Source organism: Crocodylus siamensis, chromosome 5 (assembly GCF_052110815.1).
Source record: "Crocodylus siamensis isolate JL-2025a chromosome 5, ASM5211081v1, whole genome shotgun sequence".
Classification (NCBI taxonomy): domain Eukaryota; kingdom Metazoa; phylum Chordata; order Crocodylia; family Crocodylidae; genus Crocodylus; species Crocodylus siamensis.
In genome coordinates this window covers 131,148,549-131,174,009 of record NC_143399.1, presented here as the reverse complement: position 1 = coordinate 131,174,009, position 25,461 = coordinate 131,148,549, and the positions used below count along the sequence as shown (strand labels likewise).

The 25,461-nt window shown below is 45.3% G+C and overlaps 1 protein-coding gene across 5 annotated transcripts in view; it reads right to left on the bottom strand.

Annotated features, from left to right (window-relative positions):
- ULK4 (unc-51 like kinase 4) overlaps window positions 1-25,461 on the bottom strand; it is a 454,563-nt gene that overhangs the window by 265,006 nt on the left and 164,096 nt on the right. For all 5 annotated transcript variants that reach the window (XM_090050395.1, XM_090050394.1, XM_090050397.1 and 2 more), the window contains 3 exons: window positions 13,743-13,876; window positions 7,756-7,877; window positions 7,426-7,482 (listed from right to left, as the gene is read on the bottom strand). In XM_090050395.1, the coding sequence (XP_089906521.1) occupies window positions 7,426-7,482; window positions 7,756-7,877; window positions 13,743-13,876 (313 nt within the window). The remainder of the gene's footprint in view (window positions 1-7,425; window positions 7,483-7,755; window positions 7,878-13,742; window positions 13,877-25,461) is intronic.

The following is a 25,461-nucleotide window of genomic DNA, read 5'->3' as shown; positions in this document are numbered from 1 at the left end:
AAACAACCTTTACAGTATGGGTACCCAAATTTGTTCTCCCGTTTCAGTGATTGCACATTACACACACACACACACACACACACACACACACACACACACACACACACACACACACACACACACACCCTACTCCCAAGCACTGGAGACATCAGCACAAGGACAGTAAGATTGATTTAGCAACGTCCACATGAGCCCAGAGAAGCCCAAGTTACAGTAAAGTGCTTCAAAAGATACATTCAGACAATCAAATGTCCATTTACAGACATCCATGATGAGTACATTTCTAAAGAAAGCTGAAGTAGCTTATTCCTTGGTAGAACACCAGTTATCTTGCCCCAAAAAATTGTTAGCCAGGTACAAGATGAAATCCAGTGCAGTGTTCCATGTACAATCATCACCTGCCTCCTACAATTCTTGTTCTTAGTCTAGCAGTACAAAAGGACAAGACACTGCAAAGTCTAGCAAGTGAAGCCTTTTCTTACCCTTTAAAGTTAAGCTTGGGGAAGAAAAGTAGCAGATGGACAGTTAGGTTCATGGTGCACATGACATGAAACAAAGTTTGGATGTGGTCTCAAAAAGGCCTATCTTTTTGGAATGTCATGCAGGTGAGCCTGCAAGTCAAATTCTCCCGGTCAGCATTAAAAATATAAGAACTGCCATAGGTGTCAGACCATAGGTCTATCTTGGCCAGTATCCCAAGAACAGGGTATGTCCACGGGTTTTTTTGTTTGTTTTTTGTTTTGTTTTTTTTTTTACTGTTCTTATCCCACTTGCAACCTCAGTATTTAATGTCTAGGAAGTTCTGATTCAGAGGCTGTATCCCAAACTCCCATAGCTAAAAGCTGCTGATGCCCCTTTCCTCCAAGAATTTGCCCAGTCTCTTTCTGAATCTAGCTAAACTGTCAGCTTTCACAACATCTGGTGGCAATGAGTCTCATACTTTAATTCAGCATTTCTCAACCCAAAAATGGGTCACAAGAATATGTGAAAAAGTCACTAGCACACTTTAGAAATGAATCAACAATCTTTAAAAATGGATTCTCCTTTAGAGGAGAAAAATGTGGTAAACTGTGTTTTTCCCCTTGCAGGCTGGCAGAGCTGTAGCCTAAAAGGGGCTGCTTGAGGCCCCCCCCCATGCCTGACATACCCACCCACTGCCCCACACACTGGGGGGCTGGGACCTGGGGGCAGTGGGTTGGGAGTGAGCAGCACTGGGTTGGGACTGGCCATCAATATTTACAAATGGGTCCTGCTACAAAAAAGGTTGAGAGCCATTGCTTTAATTGTACACTGTTTGAAAAAGAACTTCCTTTTGCTAGTTTTAAACTTACAAATTGCTAGTTTCATTTTGTAACCCTAGTTCTTGGATTGTGAGAAACAGTAAATAATAAATCCCTATTTACTTTCTTTTCACCATTTGGCATTATATAAACCCTTATCATATCCTCTTCAAGCATCTCTTTTCTAAACTTAATAGGTCTAGCCTCTTTAGTCTCTCCTTATATGGAAGCTCCTCCACACCACAACTGGGAACAGTATTCAAGGTCTGGATGCACTAAGGATTTATTAAGAGGCATATTGATACTTTTGTTTACAATTCCCTTCTTAATCCCTAATATTGTTTGCCTTTTTGACAGCTGCTGTGAACTGAGCTGGTGTTTTTAGCAAACTGTCCACAATGACTCTTTCCTGTGTGGCAACAGTTAATGTATAGCCCATCACAGTATAGGTATAGTCTGGGTTATTTTTGTCCATGTGCATCACTTTGCACTTATCTACACTGAATTCCATCTGGCATTTACCTGCCCATTTACTCAACAGTGCCATCCTGTTGTATATCCTCACAGTCCACTTTGGTCTTTAACACTTTGAAAAGTATATTGTGTCATCCACAAATCTGCCCACCTCACTACTCACCCCTTTTCTAGACTGTTTATGAATATATTAAGCAACGGGTTATATCCATAAGAATACAGGTTTCCATGACAAAAGACATAAAGAAGAAAGCAGAAAGCCATAGGTCAAATGGGGAGCCATAGGGGGTGGGAAACACCTCATAAATTAATTTCAGACAAGGTCAAGACCCTATGGAGAAATCAAGTTCCCAAATTGATGAGAACTGTACCCAAACCTTGTTTCAGGGGTGCAGATTGTAGCTGTGTTGGTCTAAGGATATAGGCAGACAAGGTTCTTTGGGTAAATCTGATATTTTTTTATTAAACCAGCTCAAATAGTTGGAAAAATTCTTCTTTGCAAGCTTTCGGGAACAAACACCCTTTGTCAGGTTGAAGAAGCATCTATATCGGATTTGCCCAAAGAACTTTGTATGCCTTTGAGAAACCTTGCCACTCTGGGATGAGAGATACCCAAGGCAACCCCTTCATGTTAAGACATACAGCTCATGTGAGAACTAAAACAAACTCTGATATAATAACAGAAAGTCCCAAGTCATTTTGATGCAGCAAATATTGCAATGTCCTGAAACTGACCTCAAGTTAGAGAAAACAGATGAGCTACAGCTCATACAAAAAACCTCCAACTGCAGGAAATGCAGATTCATAGGCTCCCTGCAATTTATCAGGAAGCTGTGGACTGCCTGAGAGAACAATCTTTCTATTAAGTTTGGCTACTCATTACCTATAAGGTTCAAATGGTGCAGGCTAGAAAGCAGGACCTGGCCCCAAATCTGTGACTGTAGCCTCTCCACCAGAGTAAGCTTCACATGCGGTTAAATAGCAGTCGGCATAGAAATAGTTTTGATAAAGCTACTGCTATGCAGACCACTGCAGTGTACTTTTATTTGAATTCCCTTCTGACTGACATTCACTGAAACTTGAGGAAAAGAATTATAAATTTACCAGAGGAAAGAAACAAATGCATTGGTGCTTCACACTGGAACAGTATATCTCAGACACTTTTGCTCAAGTTAGGCACTAAAAGGCCTGCTGTGGATACAACTCGTCTGTGTAATATATTTGCTATTTCATTTAAATCACATCTTAGCTAACCAAAAACTAACTTCCATGTGTAGAGAAGCACAGAGACAGCAAGATCAAGCAAGGGATATATAGCTTATTTAAAAGATGTTCTCTTAGGCAAATCTTTCTGGACATAGTCCAAGATAATGAGGATGTGAAAACTGAGCATTTGTCCTTAAATGCCCCTCATCTAAACAAAACAGCTTGACTGTCCATCATTAGCCAACATCACAGCTCTGCAGGAGGCTCTTAGTTTACAGCCTGGAAATTTCTACATAATTAGAGCAGAGTAGTTGGAAGGGGGAGGGGGATGACAATTAAAGTGCCTGTGAAGGAGATTAACACTTCTTTACAAGAAGATTTTAAACATACTACCCATCTAGAGAAGAACCATGACTCAAGAGAAACAGGGAATGCTCCATCTCCCACCAGCGCGGTAAGATGGCACAGAGAGGGAGTTGAGGCAGCTGCAACTATACGCAGGCTACATCCAAACAGTACTGCTAGTAACAATCTCTGATGCAAATCCACTGGTTTAACAGACCCCTACAGTAGGCTGCATATGTGGCTAGTCACTCACTTATTTATAAGACCAGTAGCCACTTATAATATATATAATTTTTGTATACAACCTGGGATCATGCTTGAGAGAGGGCTTTGTTTCAGAGTGGGGATGGTGGCCACTTAAACAATGGAAGAGTTTAGGCCAAAAAATAAATTTTAAAGTGTGAGATCCACCTGTTTTAAGTTTCTGTTCTTCAACTATTTTTTCCTAATTCATTGCCTCGTGTCGTGTTGTTATAAAAGGGTTTTCCAGGATATATTTTCCCATCCTCTTGCCAGCAAGACTAAAGAGAACAGGAGACAAAAAAGTTAAATGCCAGAATTCCTATTCTGAAACTGACATAGCTTTGTCCTTCCAAGCTTTTATTGGTTTTGTGATCTCCACTTCTGGGAAGTAAGATGCAGCATCTCTAGACTCATCTTTTTTGATGCCAAGACATGGGGAGTGGTGGGACGTAGGCTCCTTACACACTTTCCTCCTTTCTCCCCTTTAATATGCCCCCAAAAGGAACCAGAGATAACATGCCTATGGGCTTTATGAGTGTTCTCAAGCGATCTTTTCCTGCCCATATGCAAAATATATAATCACCAATTCATCGACTAATATCAAGACTAGTTTAAGAAGGTATTTTACAAAGAACTCTTTCATAAGTCACTATTCAAGCAGTCTTTAGAGCAGTCACAAGGATGACCACCAAAGAGCTCTTACATGATTTCAGCCTGGGCAAAAACATGGATAAAATATTTCATTCTTCTTCCTCTTCTTTGAGGATATGGTTGCAAAACCAGGGGAGTTGGAGGTGCTCAGCTACTTGCAGGTCTGTGTCTACATTATTTATGGCATTTGAAATTACATGAAACATAGCAGGGTCCCTAGGAATCCTGAAGTTCTGGGTTTGATGTAGTTTTTCAAGAACTTGGCTCTAGCTGTCCTTAGATTCATTTTAAAACCTTACATATAAATAATTTGGTTAACTATTTGGGATGCGAAACAATTATTTTCAATTTGGATCACACATTTTTAAGTGAGATCTAAAAACCTTTCACATTTAGTTTCCTATTTTTAATTTAGCCCAGGTAATGCCTATAAATTATTACTACCTGTCAGCAATTTCGCAGTCCAAGTAAAATGGCTTATTTTGGAAGGAGGTGGTTGAAAAATCACACCTACACATTTGTTAGCTGTTTTAGGAAAGCCAAAGGAATTTGAAGGTGAACAACTTTAATCTTTCCAGTAAACTTGGCAGGGCAGCAAGAAGCAGCTTGCACTCCAGCTGCCAGGGTTATACCATGTACAGTTGATAACAGAGGACTTCTATCTCCAAAGAGATCAATCACGAGAGTTTAATAAGCACTACATTTATTTACAGAAGATTAAATAAGAAAGAAATGTCTTGCAGTTCAACTTTTAAAATATGTATTTTTTCTTTATTCTAAGGACCCTCATTCTAAAATATAGTCTTTGTGTACATTATTCATTCACAAATAGGTACTGCTAAATCAAAATCAATTAAACTCTTCTCGGAATCAAAATCCTAAGAAGCAAGAAAAAGTGAAACTGTCTTCAATGAAGAGCTTCTGCACTGTATTGTGTAGATAAATTGCTAATCAGTCTTTATGTACATATGAACTTGACAATATTTTATTTCACCATGAGATATAACTTCTAGAATATATTTTTTTCATTTGACAATAGCAATCACTCTCAGTCTAAAATCTAACAGTACAATATAGAAGTACTGCTTCATTTTAACTACAGTGCTGTATAGCATATTTGAAATCCCAGTTCAGTTTTTATTGTTAATATCAAAGCTAGACTGCAGATGCTGAATGTGACAAATGTCTTAGCCATCTAGTTTATACTGCTTGGCATTTCACCAACTAAATATAATGTAAATGTACTGGCAAGGAGAAAAAGATAACATAATTCATGCAGGTCAAATCCTTAAACAAAGGAAGAATGGGTCTCACTAAATGTAAGTGTGAACTGAGCATTATAGTTTATCTTTCATTCCTACTCATAATTTCACCATTAAATTATAGAAAGTAAAATCATGTGTAGTTTAGATTTAAGTTATTCTACTATCAAATAAAGTGCTCAGGAAATTCTGCATTTATCAGAATGTCACAGGGCACTTCAGTGTCCTGCTCTTATAAAGAGTTACAGGTGCTGGTTGTCAGGGCAACTGCAGTTTGGTCAGCTGACCAGAAGGGGGCAGGGCCTGGCCTATATAAACAAGCCAGGCTGAGGCCAGAGGCAGTTCCCCCCTAACATCCAAGGGAGAAGGAGCTCTGCTGGAGCATGCAGCCTAGAGAAGCTTGATGGCCTAAACAGCTTCAGTTTGAGGACTGGGTGGAGAAAGCCCCTGGTAGGAATTTGAATGATGATTAGCCAGAGGGCTTAGAGTCTGCGTTTTAGCCGGGAGGCTTAGTTTTGAGTTGTAGCTGATTGGCTTACGTTATTGCTTTTGTTGTTACACCAGAGGACTGGGTGAGGCTAATAGGGGTTGGAGGAGGCCTCGTAGGGGCTCCACAGCGGTGTGCGGACCCCGGTGCCAGAGAGGGCACAGCATTTAGGGGTGTACTGACCCCAGCCCTGAGAAAGGGCACAGTGCACTGGGGGCCAGGTAGGGTGGAGGCCGCTTGAGCCCCACAGGAGTTGTAGACCTGAGGAGGGGATTTAGGGGTCAGGCACGGCTGTGGCCACCTGAGCCCCAAGCATGGAGAAAGGCCCTAGTGAGGGCAAAGCCCAGGGAGGGCACACAGGGGAGAAGCCTCAGGAAGGGCGCTTGCTTAAGACCCAAGAGGGGAATTTTGGGGGCCAGACATGGCTACAGCCACCTGAGTCCCGAACGCAAGGGAGGGCCCCAATCGCAAGAGCAGATCACAAGGGAGGGCCCCAATCGCGAGAGCAGATCGCAAGGGAGGGCCCCAATTGCGAGAGCAGGCCCCATGGCGGGCACAGCCACAAGAGAGGCCAGAGAGCATCCGCGGAGAATGCAGGCACCTGAGAAAAAGGAGAAGCCAGGAAGCGCTCGTGAGAACTCAGGCAAGACGGCTGTGAGAGAGGCCAGAGAGCGTCTGCAGGAAGCGCACGCAACTGCGAGGAAAGAGAGGCTAGGGAACATCCGTGGGGGTGCAGGCCATTGAGAAAGAGGCCAGAGAGCCCGTGAGGGCCTGGGCCAAGATGAGATAACCCCAGGGAGCCCATGAGGGCACCAGCAATTACGTGAAGAGCCAGGGGTGCCCATGAGGACACAGATAGAAGTTGACTAGACAATGTCCGGTACATCTGCGAGGCTTGGGGCGTGGTATTAGGGGTTGTAGGAGCCACATGTAGCCCCTAAGGCTTTAGTGCACGGAGTCATATTAGACGGGGCACAGACTTGGATACATCACGGGTACCGTGTCCAAGGGGGCGAAAAGGCAGCCTCCCATAACACTAATAACATCAAAGACATGGCGGGCGAGAATGAGGGTGCATTGACACCAACTTGGCACGGTAGGGGGCGCTAGGAGAGATCACGGCCGCTCTTAGGACACTGCTCTGCGACACAGAAAATATACATAACTTCTGGATTTATTTTTTTTCCAGTATTTGAATGTCTTATGAAATTTGATCCTAAGAGACATGAAAAATATTCTGTAGAAAAGCCACTTTATATGTTTTTGCCTTTTGAGCAAATACATTATGGAAAGAAAAAATGAGATAGTAGCAGAAAATGTAATAAAATCAAAGGCAAAAAGGCACATCCAAAATAAAATAAAACCTCCCTTTCACTTTAACAGTGAGGTATATGTTGTATAAGACTAATCCCCATGATTTCTCTGTGTGCACTTTCCTGATAAATAGAAAGTTAATATAATGAAACTCTTTACTTACAAGCAAGCTCCCATAGTTGAAAAGAAACTCTTCTGTTATAATTTGGGGACGGAAAACCTATTTGAACAGAGTTTGGCAAAAAGTTAAACAATCCAAAAAATATTAAACATCCTACATTTTACAAGGGATCTAAAAAATAAGCAGAATACTTATTTTTTTAATCAGTAAAATTGTCACATCACTACAAGCGCCAGGCTTCGTGTTTATTCTGCTATACAGCCATATCTTAACTTCAAATAAAGCAGTTAAAAAAGGCAGTCAATGCAAACTGCATTTCAGAAGCTCGTACAAGTGTAATGTCCTTTGTTAAAAATTTGAAAAAATAATTACCTGGGATGTTACAAGATGGAGGACAACAGGCATCATGGGAAGACACACCTTGAGCTGTTTGGCCTGAATTGTTGATGGATGTTTACGTCCAGATACATTAGCTAAGGCACTGAGAATGTCTCCTGCAACAAAAGTACTGAAGTGTATTTTAAATACAGTATATTTTCCCAAACTTCACTAGTTTACTAAACAAAGTTTTTATTATTCAAAAATATTTTTCTTCCAGTTTCAGTTGCAATCTGTATAAGGATTTTGAGGATTTTCCTTAACTGAAACTCATGCTGATTTTTTTTTCCTTGTTTGAAATTCTAGAGGACTTAAGCCTGCCAAGTTCTCAGCAGTCCGCTCCCTGTCCTTCAGAACACATAAGTATGTGCCTATCTTTGAGCACGTATGCAGTTCTACCATTTTTTACAAGAGTAAAGATTAGTCTCTTATGCTCACCAGTAACATGCACTAAATTGTGAGGATTTGGAAGGGAAGAGATTCTGTTTTTCTCTAGGAGGTAACTTTTAAGAGTGTTAAGGCACCTAACTCTTATCTGGCTAAAAAAAATTATCACTGCCAGATACACCGTACCCTAATTCCACATTTTCCCCACTAATGTGACATATGGTCATTTTCTTGACGCTAAATAAGTGCCAAGCTAGAATCTAAGGGATGATTTCTCTTTTACTTCTCTTTTTATGTCAAAAGAAAGTCCATCGTGTACATCTACACATGCAATTGATGCATCTTAATTTTCTGTGTAAAAGATTCAGGTGCATTAAAATGAGGCTTCGCACATATCTGAACGTACACCTACTGGAAGCAAGGTGGGAGCAGTTCAGTTCAGGGCTGCTCCTCTCCTGCTCTGCCCTCCTGCAGCAACCAGAGGGAGTTCCAGGCTGTCCTGAGTTCCAGTCCCAAGCTGGCAGGGTTCATGAAGGCTGATGCCAATCTCTGTGGGGAGGGGGAAGCTGTCCTGGCTGCTGGGACAGGTCTCCCAGCCACATGGAGATCAAGACAGGTCCAAATCTCCACGTAGCTGGGAGGCAGGTGCCCAGCAAAGAGGACAGCTCCTCAAGCCACGTGGAGATCAGAAAGTGTCCCAATCTCTCCGCCTCCTAGGCTCCCTGCTGCCTAGGCTGATGTATGCTTTGGTGCATTAGTTTAATGTGCTGAATTCTAGTATCTGCATCTAGAAAACAGCGCATAAAACTAATCTACTGCACAGTAATTGCTGCACATGTGTAGATGGTAACACTTTACTGCATATTAATCTAATGTGCAGTAAAGCATCTTTGTAGAGGTACCAACTGATTCCAAGCAGAACTATATTTACAAAAATCTGCAGTAGTGCAGTAGATGAATCAAGTCATGGGAAAATGCATCATTTTTTGAGGCAAAATATCTGTAATTCTGTAATTATGTTGGTAAATTCTGACGTGTACAATCTCTTAGAAGCTTTTATTTCTTCTCCACAAGAAACATTTGCAAACCATCTCTCTGACCCCTTCTGAGTATCCCAAACTCAGACATATCAGAATGAACCACAGGAAGCTTATGCAGTCCAAACCTAATTGAGTGATCAAAACTCTGAGTAGCCTTGTTAGCAGCTTTTCATGAAACATTACAAAAGAGCCTTCAATGACTGATCTTTGAATGAAGAACATTTTTGATAATTGTCTCACAAATACTTTCCCGAAACTTAAATCAAATCTTGTGCAAGATGGTGTGTTCAATTTCATATACAATACAGGGGTGGGCAGAATACATCCAGCCTGCCAGGAAATTTAATCCAGCCTGTGGGTACCCACCAACTAATTGTACTGTGCCTAGTCCACACTTGTCACTCCTGCCCAGCCCTTCTGTACAGGGCTGCTGCTGTCACTGCAGCAGCTGCCAGGGGATCTGCTCCAATAAATGGATGAATATAAAAAACTGTATTCTGACTGGTTCTGTTCTACATTAACTACATTAACTGTTGTCTCAAGCAAACATGACTCCATCATATCTTCATCTAAAGTGGAAGAAAGAGGCCAGAGAAAGTCTTTGTTTATATGCAAAGAAAGAAAAGCAACTACCAAAGCAATGAAAATAATGATTGAAAGGGCCATATTCTATCTTTGAATGTTCACAGGATCATAGGAAAGTACGGCTGGAAAGGATCTCATGAAGTCATGCAGTCTAGAATGTGCACTTCTTTTCCCCAAGAACACTGTACTGAAGATTATTTGCAGCATAGAGTATGTGCATTAAACAATTAAAGGACACATTCCGCCACACTTATTTAATGTTTCATACACTTTAAGGCCAAATGGCACCACACAATCTTCATAATCAGATCTTCTCTATAAAACAGGCCATGGTATTAATTCATACTTAGCAGTAGCAGTGTTTTATCTGTTAAATATTCCAAGTGATTGCAATGTTCAACAAATAGAAAGACAGAAGAACTAGGTACCAAATTAAAAGGACAGATCTATGTTTATGGATTTGACTGTCATGGATAGTTAACTGTCCATGAAATCTCATTTTTTTTCATTTATATAAGATACAAGAAAAAAATCCTATTTTTTAATAAACATACACTTTTATTTTGAATAGTTAAGTAGAATAATCTGCCCACACCCAACTTGCAGTGACAGAGATGGTGAATCACCCTCATTTGGTAGTCTGGTTTTCTGTATGGTAAGATGCATACAGTGATCACCTTGTTGCCAATTCTGCATTAGATTAATAGGTATGCTTACCTCAGTATTTCAGTATGACTTGCACTTCTTATAGTTATTACAGAAGAGAACTTAAAATTCTATAATTATAGAAGTTAGGTTATTTAAAGTATTTGGCAAGTTTGGAAGACTGACTGCTCTATTACAGATTTAACTGAACTTTTTAATGTGTGTATGAGAAACTGATTTCTCTTTTTTTAAATATAATTTGGTTTACAGCAACATCTGCTGGAACAGAAGGGGATTAGAAGAGAGTTTAAATATATGCTTGTAAAAAAAAACAACCAAACATTAATTTGTTAATCAGTAATTACATTACTTTTAACTAGTTCCATTTTGTAAGGTATCCAAGTCTGGACACCTTTTTCACATGAGGCAACAGCATTCACTCTTCGACCAGCACATGGTTCTTCATTGATCCCAAATAAATAAAAAGAAAATGCTTAATGATAGAAATGGACAGCTCAGAAATAATCAAAACAGATGAAGAAAAAAATTAAATGGAAATGTCTGCAATTGGCTTTACTTTAGATACAGTAATTGTCCAAGCCATCCCATTAAAACTGTACAATAGTAAAATCAGAAAATTGCGTGCAAAAACCACGATGCAATATTCTGGGTGAATAGTAACAATGATATGTTTTATCTCCCAAATGAGATGAGGACCACATAGTGTGAGGTACTGCATGCATATATGGTAAAACAGTTCATGCCTCAATCATTTTATAGACTGTGGATGCAGTCCTGGAATTGACCCTGAATAGGCATCTGATATATTTAGTTACGTAAAGAGAAAAAAAGGCATTTGGTGTGAGGAAAAAACAAACATCACATGGTCTTTGTAAATAAACTTTAAGAGAATAAAGTGACTTCTAGGCCTAGCATCTTTGCAAGTGCTGCCCATTCTTTCTCATTCCTGTAACAATAATTAACACCAGGGCCATCCCTGCAGGAGCGGTGGGGGGTGGCACGGTGGAACTGGAGCAACTGCCCTGAGCCCCTTGCTTTGAGGGGCCCCACAGAGCCAGGTGGAGAGGCCACGGCTGCAAGTTAGGCCACTCGCCCACCCAGCAGGTTGGATAGCTCTTTGCCTGTTCTGCCCAGAGGTTCCGGCCACCACGCATCCTGCCGCATCTGGTGTGCCAGGGCTTTCACTCCTTGGCATACATGTGCGGGGCAGGCAGGGGGACCCAGCCCAGGCTGCTTTGCCCTGGGCCCCGCACCCTGCTGGGATCATCTCTGATCAAATCAACTGTCATCTTGGATCCAAAAACCATTACACAGAGTCTTACTCTTCTCTCCTGCCTGAAGGTTGCAAGAGTCTCTATCCTTGGCCCCTTCTCTCCTATACCTTTGCACCCATATCTCTGGGGGTGGAAGTAGACAGACATCCCCTTTGCACTGCCATAACTTATTTTATGGTAGTACAAAGGCCAAGCAAACAGACACCCATACCCCTATCAAGCCACAAATGCCCCAAATTTGTGGCCACAACATAGGTCATATCAATTTGTGTTGCTTTAATCTGTTAGGTTTATGGTGCGAGTGTGCAGTCAGCCCGAAGTTGCACACATTTCACAGTCACTGCAAGCAGGCAGACTTAAGGCTTCAGGGGTCCAATCCAGTAAGCCCTGTGAATTCCTATTCCCAGCGTATGAAGGATCAGGTCCTTAAAAGCCTTGGGAATGCCTGCCTGGGTTCCCCCTTCTGGGACTACCTGTCGACACTCCAGTGTAGTCCCAGGGTTGTGGCCAATCAGCTGATTGGTGGCCCAACTCTGTCACCACATCAGAGTTTCCAACTCGCTCCAATGCAATCTCAGGGGGGGAAGCTGGGATTTCCCTGCTTATAGAGACATATCAGAGAGGAATGTGTTGCCCACAGTCCTGCAAGATCAATGGGCAAAACAATAGGTGATGTGTTTCACCAAATGAAGCAGATCAGCTGTGCTAGGTTAAATCCTGACACCTGATTCACTTCATTTGGCAATATCTATTTCTAGCCTGGGACATCCCGTCTGCTAAGACAGTTTTAACTGCCACCTTTGTGTTGACAACTCGCAGATCAATCTCTCTTCTCCCACAGTATTCAAACCCACATCTCATCTTTCCTGAAGCCTTTCTCTTGCACTTGAATTTATGTTCTGCCTGTAACTCCCCAAACTCTGACCTCCTCTGCCCAATCTGCTACAGACTGATTCTATCCCATCCCCTTTTCACCAAATCTGGCTCCTTGTCCTGGTCCCATTCTCTTGCCTGCCCAGTCCAAATTTCCAGACTCAGTTTCCCCAACCAGCCAGTTTGAAAATCTTTCCCTCATAGCTTGCTACCCAAATCCCAGTCTTCTCATCCTCCCTACTTCTAGCCTCAGTTTACATACACAAGTGGCCCTTCTACTCTTCCCCTTCCCCAAGCCATCTACTAACTTCTAGTCCTAGGCCACTCATCCCATTCCTTGGTGATTTCATTTCACCCACAAACACCTCCACAGATCCTTATCCCTGTCTCATCCATCCACTTCCTTCTCCACCCCCACTGTTTCTTCTAGCTTATTGAACCTGGCAGTCCCATTTTCCCTGTGCACCCTAACTTCTTGTCAGAGGTGGCTTCCCAAGTATTATTTCCAACCCCTAGTCTCCTCTTCCTGTCAGTTCCTCCTCCTCCTAATCTATCCAGTGTCAGTGTTCGCTACAACCAAATGACTGCCAGTTGTTCCTGCTTCCTTTCCTAGGTTCCTCTCCATCTATAATCTGTGTCACCAGTCTCTATGCCCCCTTTTTACTCATTTCCCTCTCCTAACTCCAGCTTTTGATATATAAATCTTAAACAAAACAAAGCATTCTCTCAATATTCAAATGCAAAATATCATCATACAACCAACAGTTTATCTGCACCATTTCCATATGGTGTCCTAACTTCATGCCCATAAGCACACTCAAGACCAAGAGCCTGAGGGACAATAGGAGCCTGGGTCCAGGTCCACTGTAATGTGACTACATTGCTATATTTCTAGGACTTTTAGCACACCCAGAGTAAGACTGAGTGGGCAAGCAAAATGTGCTTTCCAGGAGTGCTCCCAGCCTTAGCTCTAAGCTAAGCCCTGAGAAACTCTGTGAAGCTAATGTCATAAACAGTAAATGATTGGAAAATAGCATCTTTCCACCTTCATTTTTGTTCGTTAAAAAGACATTTAAATGTTCCACAAGGGCGTAAAGAAAAAAAAAGTAAAATTAAAAAAAAAAAAATCGGTTTACAGTTAGCCAGTTCAATTTACCTAGAATTCCTGGAAGCTCCTGTACAATGTGATAGATGAGAAGATCCACGCATTTTGACAGGTATTCATTGCCGCTTTGCTGCTCTTTTCCTGGTGTGGCCTTTCTGCTGTCTCTTTCAATGTACATCACCAATCTACATGCAAGCAAGTACAAAAGATTACCTTTCATGACAAAAAACTGACTCTGTATCTCAAAAATACTACCGAGGCAAACATTTCAGTTTGCACAGTTACCAGCAAAATGACACTTAAATATCGTTTCTGCAACTTGCTGAAAATATTAGATGCTGCCTTCCAAACAAACAATTACAAATACTCTAAAAACAGTGAGCTAAATCTAGCTCTATGGTAGTTAACCCTATTAGTATAAATGGAGATACAATGTATACATGACAAGTGATTTGCCCCTTACAAGCAGACTAGGGAGATACTTATTTTAAAATAACTTATTTTAGATTAAAATAACATTCCAAAAAAACCCAAACCCCTCCTGCCTACAGTAGCAAGTTTCCAAATTTATGAGCGTAACATTAGGGCCCCAAATCTATTTTTAACTTCATCAGAAATGACCTGATTGTCCGGAAGAGCCACAAATCCCAAAGAAACCAATGACTATTTTCTCACATATCACACACCCTGAAATCAGATGTGCACCTCGTTTTAGGGAAAGCTGAATAAAGGAAAAAAGATTTTTTGAGAGGCATGGCTCTGTCCTGAACACAGAGGCAGAGTACATGCTGCATTATCAGTATTAACCCTTTCATTGCCACTGCTGAATTAGAAGCAACTTTTGGTCAAAAGCTAAAAGCTGCTACCAATTTGGCAGTGGCTGTAAAAGGATTAACACTATAGGTCTGACCCTGCATGGGGTGCACATAGTGGCAGTGCTGTGGGCGGAGGGGGAGAATGGGGTGGGGCTCATGTGGTGGCCACTGGCGCCAACTTGCTTGGCCGCATGCTGCACTGCTTTGCCATGGCCAGTTGTGGCTCTGTGGGCTGCTGACTGGCCTCACATCTGGCCAACTGCACGCTGCCAGGGGCAGGCACTACCCCCCAACCATTCAGACCCTACCACTCTGCTGTGGGGGTAGTGGCCAATCTGGAGAGTGAGCTGGGGTGAGGGGTGGGGAGGTGCTGCAGCATGCTGCATGGGGCCTGCGGTGCCTGGCATGTCCTTCCCCTGGGTAAGAGGTGAATGCACCAGGGGAGATGCTGCCCCCGCACCCCAGGGCATGTTCCAACCCCGCCCACCCATGCATACCCCTAACAACCTTTCTAAGTAACCCTGGGGGTGCATGTACCCCTGGTTGACAACCCATGGACTAGAGCCTTCATAACATTAAGCAAATGTAGAGAAGCTTTTGCCCAAGAGAAATGGGTCTTTGGGAAGAAAACTGGGAGAATGATCTGTCACTATTGTGCAACTCAACACAAGAATTCTGGATAGGTCTTCAAGGTTTTGTCAGGATAAAATATGATGTAAAGAGGATATGCCATGAAGGCTTGGATCTTGCCTGCTCTCCTTGCTAAGGTAACTGCTACTAGGAATTTTTGTTAGTAGATGATAGCTGGATCATTGATAGATGAATCAGGGTTCATGTTGCCATAGCCTCAAACAGTGGCTCTATTTAGTATATAAGGACCAGATTTAGGTCCCACTGAGGAATCAAGACTCATACACATTGGCCTGACTCTAAGGAAAACAAGTGTAATGGGGAACCAGGGGCTCCTTTTACTTTAGGTGAGAAGCAGCAGCAGGGAGATCCCCAGGTTCAGGAAGCACTGCCCATTATGGGCTGGTTGCAAGGGAACAGGCAGCCAGGGATTCATGGGTTACGAGTGCCAATTGCAGGGCTAATGGCCCAGCCACAGGTTGATAGGACAGAGCCCTGCTTGAGCAGCAAGAGCCCTGCTATGGCAACTAGAGTAGCAGCTTAAAGGAGAGGGCTAATAGAGGAACATCCAACACTCTATGAACCTTCCTTCAAGGTCTAAGAGGTCTCATAACCTGACAAATCAATACAATGGTCCTTATGGGGGTTTATCCTGTAAAAAGCATAGGGATATAGGACTAAAAGGGGCCTCCTGGGCCACAAAGTGCTTCACAGTCTGTGCTTACAAGAAAAATTCCTACTTGACCCCAAATTTGTCATTTGGTTTGATCCTGAGTGAAAAAGCAGGATCTTTCAGGCTGGATTCTTTGGGTTTATTGAGCTAGAGGAGGCATAGTGAACCTCAGTCAAAAATGACCTCAGGTGTGGCCAATGTCCCAGTCCCTCAAAAACAAAAAAATCTTCCTGGCCCCAACTGGAATTTCTTCCTGGCCCCAATTGATGACCAGCAAAATACAGAGTCATGGGATTACTAATCTTCCACATTACAGTTACCTTTATACCATAACCTGAAAACCAAAATTATATGAGTCCATACCACACAGACTGAGTGGTCTTGTACCAAAATTCCCAATCAGTGGTTCTTTTCTCATAACTCACATACACAGATATCCCCTCCACTTGATTAACTACTGTCATATTTGGATGGAATAATAAACTATGTTTATTTTTTTATTTATATATTTATATCAAACCTCACACCACATAAAAATATATTGTTGTAATTCTTTACTTTGATTTACTCAAGAAATTGTCAGTTGGTGTATTTCCAGCTAGGTGATAAGAGCACTTCTCACTAGGCAATGGTTAACTGCATACAAAAGGAAACCCTAGTCAGCATACCTATCAGACAGAGGGAGAAAAATTCTGGGAATGTTTACATGAAACAGAATATGTATCAAACAATGGCCTGGTGCATGCCAACGAATACAACTGGTGCAATTATCAGGTGGATGCCAGACATTGGAAGAAAATCATCTACCAATATAAACATGTGCCCCAGGAATTGAAACAAGAAATGAGAGTTTAGATGGAGATGATGATCATGGGATTTAAAAAAAAAATGTTGGGAGAGAAGAAGTTACCAGGTGTCCAGGGGAAGAGAGGAAACCAGCCAATGAGGCAAAAGAGTCACCCAAAAAGTTAGCAAGACTGCTTGCTGCTGGAAACACAGGAAACATCTTCAGGTTAGAAGTTAGCAAGGAGGTATTTTTATTCTTGTATGTCTGTTTAATCAAACCAAACAAACATTTGATTTTTTTCCCCTTGCCTAATAAACCTGTCTCAACTTATGACTTCATAGCTTTTCTAAGGGGAGAGAAGTCTCCCAGAAGCAAAAAGCAGTCAAAACCCTGAGGATACATAGCAAGGCAGTGGGGAGAGACTCTGGAGCTCTGGGGTCACCCCAAGATGAGACTGATTTCATTGCATCAACCCTTCCACCAGACTTATTCAGATTCAGGTTCCTTAAGCCCACTACTTTGCTTGGAAGACTGTTACAGAATCACAGAATCATAGAAAGTTAGGGTTAGATGGGAACTCAGGAGAGCATCTTGTCCTGCTCAAAGCAGGACCATATGCAACTAAATCATCTCAGCCAAAGCTTTGTCTAGCTGGGTCATGAAAACCTCCAAGGATGGAGCTTTCACCACCTCTCTGGGTAACCTGTTTGTGTTATACTACCCTCCTAGTTAGAAAATTCTTCCTAATATCCAACCTAAACTTCCCTTGCTGCAACTTGAGACCATTGTTTCTTCTTCTGTCATCTGCCACCAATGCGAACAGGTAGCTGAAGGCTACTATGAAATCTCCCATCTTCTATTCTCCAGACTAAATAAGCCCAGCTCCCTCAGCATATCCTCATAAGTCATGTGCCCCAGCCACCTCACCATTTTTGTCACCCTCCACTGGACTTTCCAATTTTTTCACATACTTTCTGTAGTGGGGGCCCAAAACTGAACATAGTACTAGTATACATAAGCCTCTTTTTGGATACTCAGATGTGGCCCCACCAGTGCTGAATGGAGGGGAATAATCACTTCCCTTGACCTACTGGCAACACACCTACCAATGCAGCCCATGATGCCATTAGCCTTCTTGGCAACAAGAGCACACTGTTGGTTCATATTCAGCTTATTGTCCTCTGTAACCCAAGGTCCTTTTCTGCAAAGCTGCTGCCCAGACACTCAGCCCCCAGCCCGTACTGGTGCATGGGATTGTTCCATCCTAAGTGCAGGACTTTGCACTTATCCTTATAGTTTCATAGTTTCATAGTAGCTAGAGTCGGAAGGGACCTAGGTAGATCATCTAGTCCGACCCCCTGCCTTAGCAGGAAAGAGCACCGGGGTCAGATGACCCCAGCAAGGTGCTCATCTAACTTCCTTTTAAAAATCCCCAGGCTAGGAGCCTGCACCACTTCCCCTGGAAGCTGGTTCCAGGCCCTAGCCACCCTGACTGTGAAGTAGCGCCTCCTAATATCTAATCTAAACTTACCCTCCGCCAGTTTGTGACCGTTATTCCTGGTCACTCCTGGCAGCGCACAGGGGAACAGGGATTCCCCCAATACCTGCTGATCCCCCCTGACCAGTTTGTAGCAGGCCACAAGGTCCCCCCTTAGCCTTCTCTTGTGGAGGCTAAACAGGTTCAGGTCCCGTAGCCTATCCTCATAAGGCCTGCCCTGCTGACCCCTGATCATACGAGTGGCCCTCCTCTGAACTCTTTCCATATTGTCCACGTCCCTCTTGAAGTGTGGCGCCCAGAACTGGACGCAGTACTCCAGCTGCGGCCTGACCAGTGCCGCATAGAGGGGGAGGATCACCTCCCTGGACCTGCTCGAGATGCATCTGTGGATGCATGATAGGGTACGATTGGCCTTCTTGACTGCCTCCCCACACTGCCGGCCCATGTTCATCGTGGAGTCAATGACGACTCCAAGATCCTTTTCCGTCTCCGTGCTGGCAAGAGGAGAGTTCCCCAACCTGTAAGTGTGGTGCCGGTTCTTCCTCCCCATGTGCAACACCTTGCACTTATCAGTGTTAAACCCCATCCTATTCTCATCCGCCCACCGTTGCAACCTGTCAAGGTCAGCTTGTAGCCTATTGCACCCTTCTAGTGCACCCACATCCCCCCACATCTTAGTGTCATCAGCAAACTTGAACAGGGTGCTTTCTACCCCCTCATCCAAGTCACTGATGAAGATGTTGAACAGTGCAGGCCCGAGGACCGAGCCCTGCGGAACCCCACTGCCCACATCCTTCCAGGTCGAGAAGAACCCATCCACTACCACCCTCTGGGTGCGGCCCTCCAACCAGTTGGCGACCCATTTGACCGTGTGGGCATCGACACCACAGTCTCCCAGCTTTTTGATGAGGACAGGGTGAGAGACAGTGTCGAAAGCCTTCCGGAAGTCCAAAAAGACTACATCCACAGCAACCCCTGCGTCTAATGATTTGGTGACCTGATCGTAAAAGGCCACCAGGTTGGTCTGACAAGACCTGCCACTGATGAACCCATGTTGGTTGCCCCTGAGCATGCATTCCCCCGCAAGGCCCTCCTGGATGTGTGCCAGGATAATTTTTTCAAAGAGCTTACCCGGGATTGAGGTCAGACTAACTGGCCTGTAATTTCCCGGGTCCTCTTTTTTTCCCTTTTTGAAGATAGGGACCACATTGGCCCTCTTCCAGTCCTCCGGCACCTCGCCAGAGCACCACGAGTGCTCATAGAGCCGTGCCAGGGGTCCCGCAATGACCTCAGCCAGTTCCTGTAGAACCCTAGGGTGAAGATCGTCCGGACCAGCGGACTTGAACACGTCCAGCTTCTCCAGAAGTACCCTAACTAACTCCTCGCTAACCCTTGGCCCAGGCGTGTCTCTCTCGGGGCCCGAGGGGGGCCCAGCAGGGAGGTGGCTGAACTGGTCCCTACTTAGGAAGACAGAGGCAAAGAAATCGTTAAATATGTTAACTTTGTCATCTGGCGTGATGACTAAGTTGCCCATCGTGTCCTGCAGGGGCCCCACATTACCCGGGACCCTCTTTTTACCCCCTATGTATTTGAAGAAGGACTTCTTATTGTCCTTAATCCGGGAAGCTAGTCCTATCTCCAACTCTGCCTTGGCCCTCCTGACTGCCCCCCTACATCCTCGGGCGACTATAACATAGTCCTTCTTGGCGATGACCCCATCTCTCCATTGGGTATATGCCTCCCTTTTAGCAAGGAGACATTCCCGGATGCTCTTAGTGAGCCATGGGGGTTTATGTGCCCTCCTGCTCCCTTTGACCCTTGTTGGGATTACCTCCCTTTGGGCATGGAGGATCGTCTCCTTAAGGAGCAACCACTCACCTTCGACATCTGATTCCCTTCCCCTCTGGGTCCTCAGCGCTTCCCCAACTATCCTCCTTAGCTTGTTGAAGTCAGCCCTCCTAAAGTCTAGGGCTGTTGCCTTGCTGCAGCTCTTTGCCACCTTACGCTGGATGGTGAATTCCAGCAAGCGATGATCACTGTCTCCCAGGTGGCCCATCACCCGCAGCCCCCTCACCAGGTCATCACCCGTGGCCAGCACTAGGTCCAACAAGGCGTCTCCCCTGGTGGGACTGTGCACCTCCTGGGTTAGATGGAGGTCCTGCAGTCTGGCTAAGAACCGACGTGAGCGATCAGACTTGGCTGACTGCTCCTCCCAGCAGATGTCTGGGAAGTTCAGGTCCCCCATGATGACCACATCCTTAGCCCTCACTGCCTCTGTAAGCTGACCTAAGAATTCCAGGTCGAGCTCTTCTCCCTGGTTGGGAGGTCTATAGTAGACTCTCACCGTTAAGTCTCTCTCCCCTGGACTGCCTTTTACTCTAACCCAGAGCACCTCAGAGTGCCCCCCCTCTACCCCCATGCTAATTAACGAGGAAGTATATTCCTCCTTGATGTAGAGTGCTACTCCTCCACCTTTCCTTCCTATCCTGTCCTTCCTGTATAGCCTATAGCCCTTGACACTCACCGCCCAGTCATGCGATGAGTCCCACCACGTTTCTGTGATCCCTACTATGTCAGGGCTGGTGACAGCTAGGAGGAGGGCGAGTTCCTCCTGCTTCTTCCCCATACTTCGAGCATTCGTGTAGAGGCATTTGAGGCCTTCAGCGGTTGTGCCCACTGACCCCCTAGTCTCAGCAATGCCCCGTCCCCCATCGCTTACCTGTTTCTCCCTTTTGACCATTGGTCTGGGCTCGCTGGCTGTTGCTGGGCCTGGTATCTCATCGTCTCCTCCGCCCTCATCTTCCCCCTCCCCCGACGAGCCTAGTTGAACTGCATGACATTTCTTTTGGCCCAATCCTCCAATTTGTCTAGATCACTCTGAATCCTAGCCCTACCCTCAAACATATCTACTACTCCCCATAGCTTTGTGTCATCTGCAAACTTGCTGAGGGTGCACTCTATGCCCCCTTCCAGATCGTTGATGAAGACATTGAACAAAACTGGCCCCAGGTTTAACTCCTGGTGCACTCCGCTTGATGCCAAATGCCAACTAGACATCGAACCATTGATTACTACTCTTGGAGCCCAATGCTCCAGCCAGTTTTCTATCAACCACAGAGTCCATTCATCCAGCCCATACTTCCTCCCTGGCAAACCTAGTTTAAAGCCCTCCTCACTAGGTTAGTGAGCCTATTTGTGAAGTCACTCTTCCATCTCTTTCTCAGGTTGATCCCATTTCTTCCCAGCAATCCTTCTTAAAACAACATCTCATGCTCGAAGAAGCCAAAGTGATGCTGGTGACACCACCTGCGCTGTCCCGGGCCCTTTCCCTTGACCAGAAGGATCAACAAGAAAACAACCTGAACCCTAGACCCCCTCACCCTTGCACCCACAGCCATGTAGTCACTTTTGCTATACTCAGGGTCTGCCTTGGCAGCATCATAGATTTCATAGACATTAGGGCTGGAAGGGATGTCGGAAGATCATCGAGTCCAGTCCCCTGCCCAAAGGGCAGGAAGTCAGCTGGGGTTATAGGATCCCAGCAAGATAAGCATCCAATTTGCTCTTGAAGGTGTTCAATGTAGGTGTTTGAACCACCTCCGATGGCAAACTGTTCCAGACCTTGGGGGCTCGGACAGTAAAGAAATTCTTCCTTACGTGCAGCCTGAAATGGTCTTGCAGTAGTTTATGACTGTTCGACCTTGTCATCCCTTGGGGCGCTCTGGTGAACAAATGTTCCCCCAGATCCTGGTGGTCACCCCTGATAAACTTATAGGTGGCCATCAGATCACTCCCAAGCCTGCACTTTTCCAGGCTAAAGAGTCCCATGGCTCTCAGCCTGTCATCATAAGGTCTGCTTTCCTGACCTCTGATCATGCGCGTGGCTCTTCTCTGGACTCTCTCAAGCTTCTCCACATCCTTTTTGAATCGTGGAGCCCAAAACTGGATGCAATACTCCAGCTGCGGCCTCACCAAGGCCAAGTACAGGGGGAGAATGACATCCTGGGATTTGCTTGAGAAGCATCTGTGGATGCAAGCCAGTGTTTTGCTCGCTTTACTAGCCACAGCATTACATTGCAGGCTCGTGTTCATCTTGTAGTGAATGATGACCCCCAAGTCTCTTTCTTCTGTAGAGCTAGCCAGCGTAGCACTGCAGAGCCTATAAGGAAGCTGCAGGGTTTTATTTCCCCCAAGATGGAGAACCCTGCATTGTTCAGTGTTAAACACCATCAGGTTCTCGTCTGCCCATTTGCTGAGCCTGTCCAGACCAGCCTGGATCACCCGCCTGCCTTCTGGCATGGATGCTTTGCCCCAAAGTTTGGTGTCATCAGCGAACTTGGCCAGTCCGCTCCTGACTCCAGTGTCCACATCATTAATGAAGATGTTGAACAATATGGGTCCAAGGACAAAGCCCTGGGGGACCCCACTGGTCACAGGACACCATGATGAGTGACTGCCATCAATTACTACCCTCTGAGTCCGACCACGGAGCCAATTTCCCAGCCAGCGGATTGTGGTGGACCCAAGGCCACAACTAGCCAGTTTGGCCAAGAGGTGATCATGGGATACCACATGAAAGGCTTTTTTTGAAGTCAAGATATATGACATCAATCTCATCTCCCTTGTCCAGGTAATAGGTCACCCGGTCATAGAAGGAAATGAGACTGGCCAAGCAAGACCTACCTGCAACAAACCCGTGCTGGCTATCCCTTAGGATATTGGCATCGGCCAGTCCATTAAGGATGGCCTTTTTAATAAACTTTTCTAAGATCTTCCCCAGGATACAAAATCAGGCTGATGGGCCTATAGTTAGCCGGATCCACTTTCCTCCCTTTCTTGAAGATACGCACCACATTGGCCTTCTTCCTGTCTTCAGGTACTACACCAGAGCACCAGGAGTTTTCAAAGATCCGTCCCAGGGACTGGGCTATGATGCTCGCCAACTCCTTGAGCACCCTGGGGTGTAGATTTTCAGGGCTGGCTCTCTTGAAGGTATCCAGCTTCTCAAGATGTTCCTTCACGAGGTTAGCATTTATGGAGGACAGGGGATCTCCCCCACCCGGACCTTCCTGTCCCATAGCGGGCAAGTGCGTCTCATGGGACTGATAAAAGACCGATACAAAGCACCCATTTAATAGGTTGGCTTTTTCCTGGGCGTCAGTTGCCCCATCTGGTTCAGCAGGGGTCCAATGTTGCCCTTGCTCTTCCTCCGGCTCCCCACATATCTGAAAAAGGTCTTTTTATTGTCCTTGATGCTCGAAGCTAGTTAGAATTCAGTTGCAGCCTTGGCTTTCCTGGTCTGCTCCCTGCAGGACCGGACCAGCCCAGAATAATCCTCCTTGGAGGTGAATCCCATCCTCCATCCTTTGTAGGCTTTTCTTTTTAGCCTTAGGTCTGCTAGGTCCCTGGAGAACCAGGGGGAGCTGCTGTGCCCTCTTGCTGCCTTTCCTTAGAGATGGAATAGACTTAGCCTGTGCATTGAGGATCTCTCCCTTGAGGACCAACCACCCTCACTGAACTCCCTTCTCACTGAGGTCATGGTCCCTTACAGCCTGACTGACAAGCCTCCTGAGCTTGTCCAAGTCGGCTTTTCTGAAGTCAAAGACTTCCATGTTGCTGACTGACTTGCCAGCTTTATGGCAGATAGTAAAGGTGATCAGCTCGTGGTCACTGTCACCCAGCTTCCCATGGATCACTAGGTCGCCAATTAGGTCATCCCCGGTAGCCAGTATCAGGTAGAGCAGCGCTTTGCCTCTCGTTGGCCCATAGACTTCTTGAATCAGATAGATTTCATAGACATCAGGGCTGGAAGGGACCTCGGGAGATCATTGAGTCCAGTCCCCTGCCCAAAGGGCAGGAAGTCAGCTGGGGTCATAGGATCCCAGCAAGATAAGCATCCAATTTACTCTTGAAGGTGTTCAATGTAGGTGCTTGAAACACCTCCAATGCAAGACTGTTCCAGACCTTGGGGGCTTGGACAGTAAAGAAATTCTTCCTTATGTCCAGCCTGAAACGGTCTTGCAGGAGTTTGTGACCGTTCGACCTAGTCATCCCTTGGGGCGCTCTGGTGAACAACCGTTCCCCCAGATCCTGGTGGTCACCCCTGATAAACTTATAGGTGGCCATCAGATCACCCCTGAGCCTACGCTTTTCCAGGCTAAAGAGTCCCATGTCTCTCAGCCTATCATCGTAAGATCTGTTTTCCTGATCTCTGATCATGCGCGTGGCTCTCTGGACTCTCTCAAGCTTCTCCACATCCTTTTTGAATTGTGGAGCCCAAAACTGGACGCAGTACTCCAGCTGCGGCCTCACCAAGGCCGAGTACAAGGGGAGAATGACGTCCCGGGATTTGCTCGAGAAGCATCTATGGATGCAAGCCAGCGTTTTGGTCGCTTTATTAGCCGCAGCATTGCATTGCAGGCTCATGTTCATCTTGTGGTCAATGATGACCCCCAAGTCTCTTTCTTCTGTAGTGCTATCCAACGTAGCACTGCCGAGCCTATAAGGATGCTGCAGGTTTTTCCTCCCAAGGTGGAGAACCTTGCATTTTTTGGTGTTAAACACCATCAGGTCATCCATGCACGAGAGGAAGCTTTGCGACCGCTTGGATTTTGCTGAGTGGTCCTCCCACAAGCTGTCTGGGTAATTGAAGTCACCCATGATAACCATGGTCCTGGAGCATGCGGCCTCAGCCAGTTCCCGGATGAACTCCTGGTCAGGCTCTGGACTTTGGGTGGGAGATCTGTAGTAGACTCCCACCGTTGTCTCTCCTGTGCCATGTTCCCCATGGATTTTAACCCAGAGGGTCTCCAGTCGTCCACTCTGGTCGCCTACATCAGCTTGCACGGACATGTAGTTTTCCTAAACATAGAGAGCTACACCCCCACCCCTTTTATCTACATGAACCCTCCTGTACAGGGTATAGCCATCTATACCTGAAGTCCAGTCATGGGTGGAGTCCCACCGGGTCTCCGTTATCCCAATGACATCATAATTATTTGCATTGAGCAGGAGGACGAGCTTCTCCTGCTTAATCCACAAGCTCCTGGCATTTGTGTACAGGCAGGCAAGTGTCCCCTTGGGGGCTCTTGCCTTGCCCACAGATTGTACCAGGGCTGGGGCAAGGGTGGGCTCCCTTAAGTACTTTGGCCCACTGGCTTTGCAAGGGTTGCTCAGTGGGCCAGCAGTGGTGGTAATCCCCCATCCCACAGCGGGCTCAGTGTAAAGCCTGGTGGAGCAGGTCAGCCAGTCTGGCTGAGAAGAGCCTCCTCCCCAGGGGAGAGAGGTGGAGTCCATCTCTCGCCAAAGAGCAGGCTGTGGTCATGTGTGACACCAGCGCCGCAGTCTTCGGTTGACTACGTGGATCC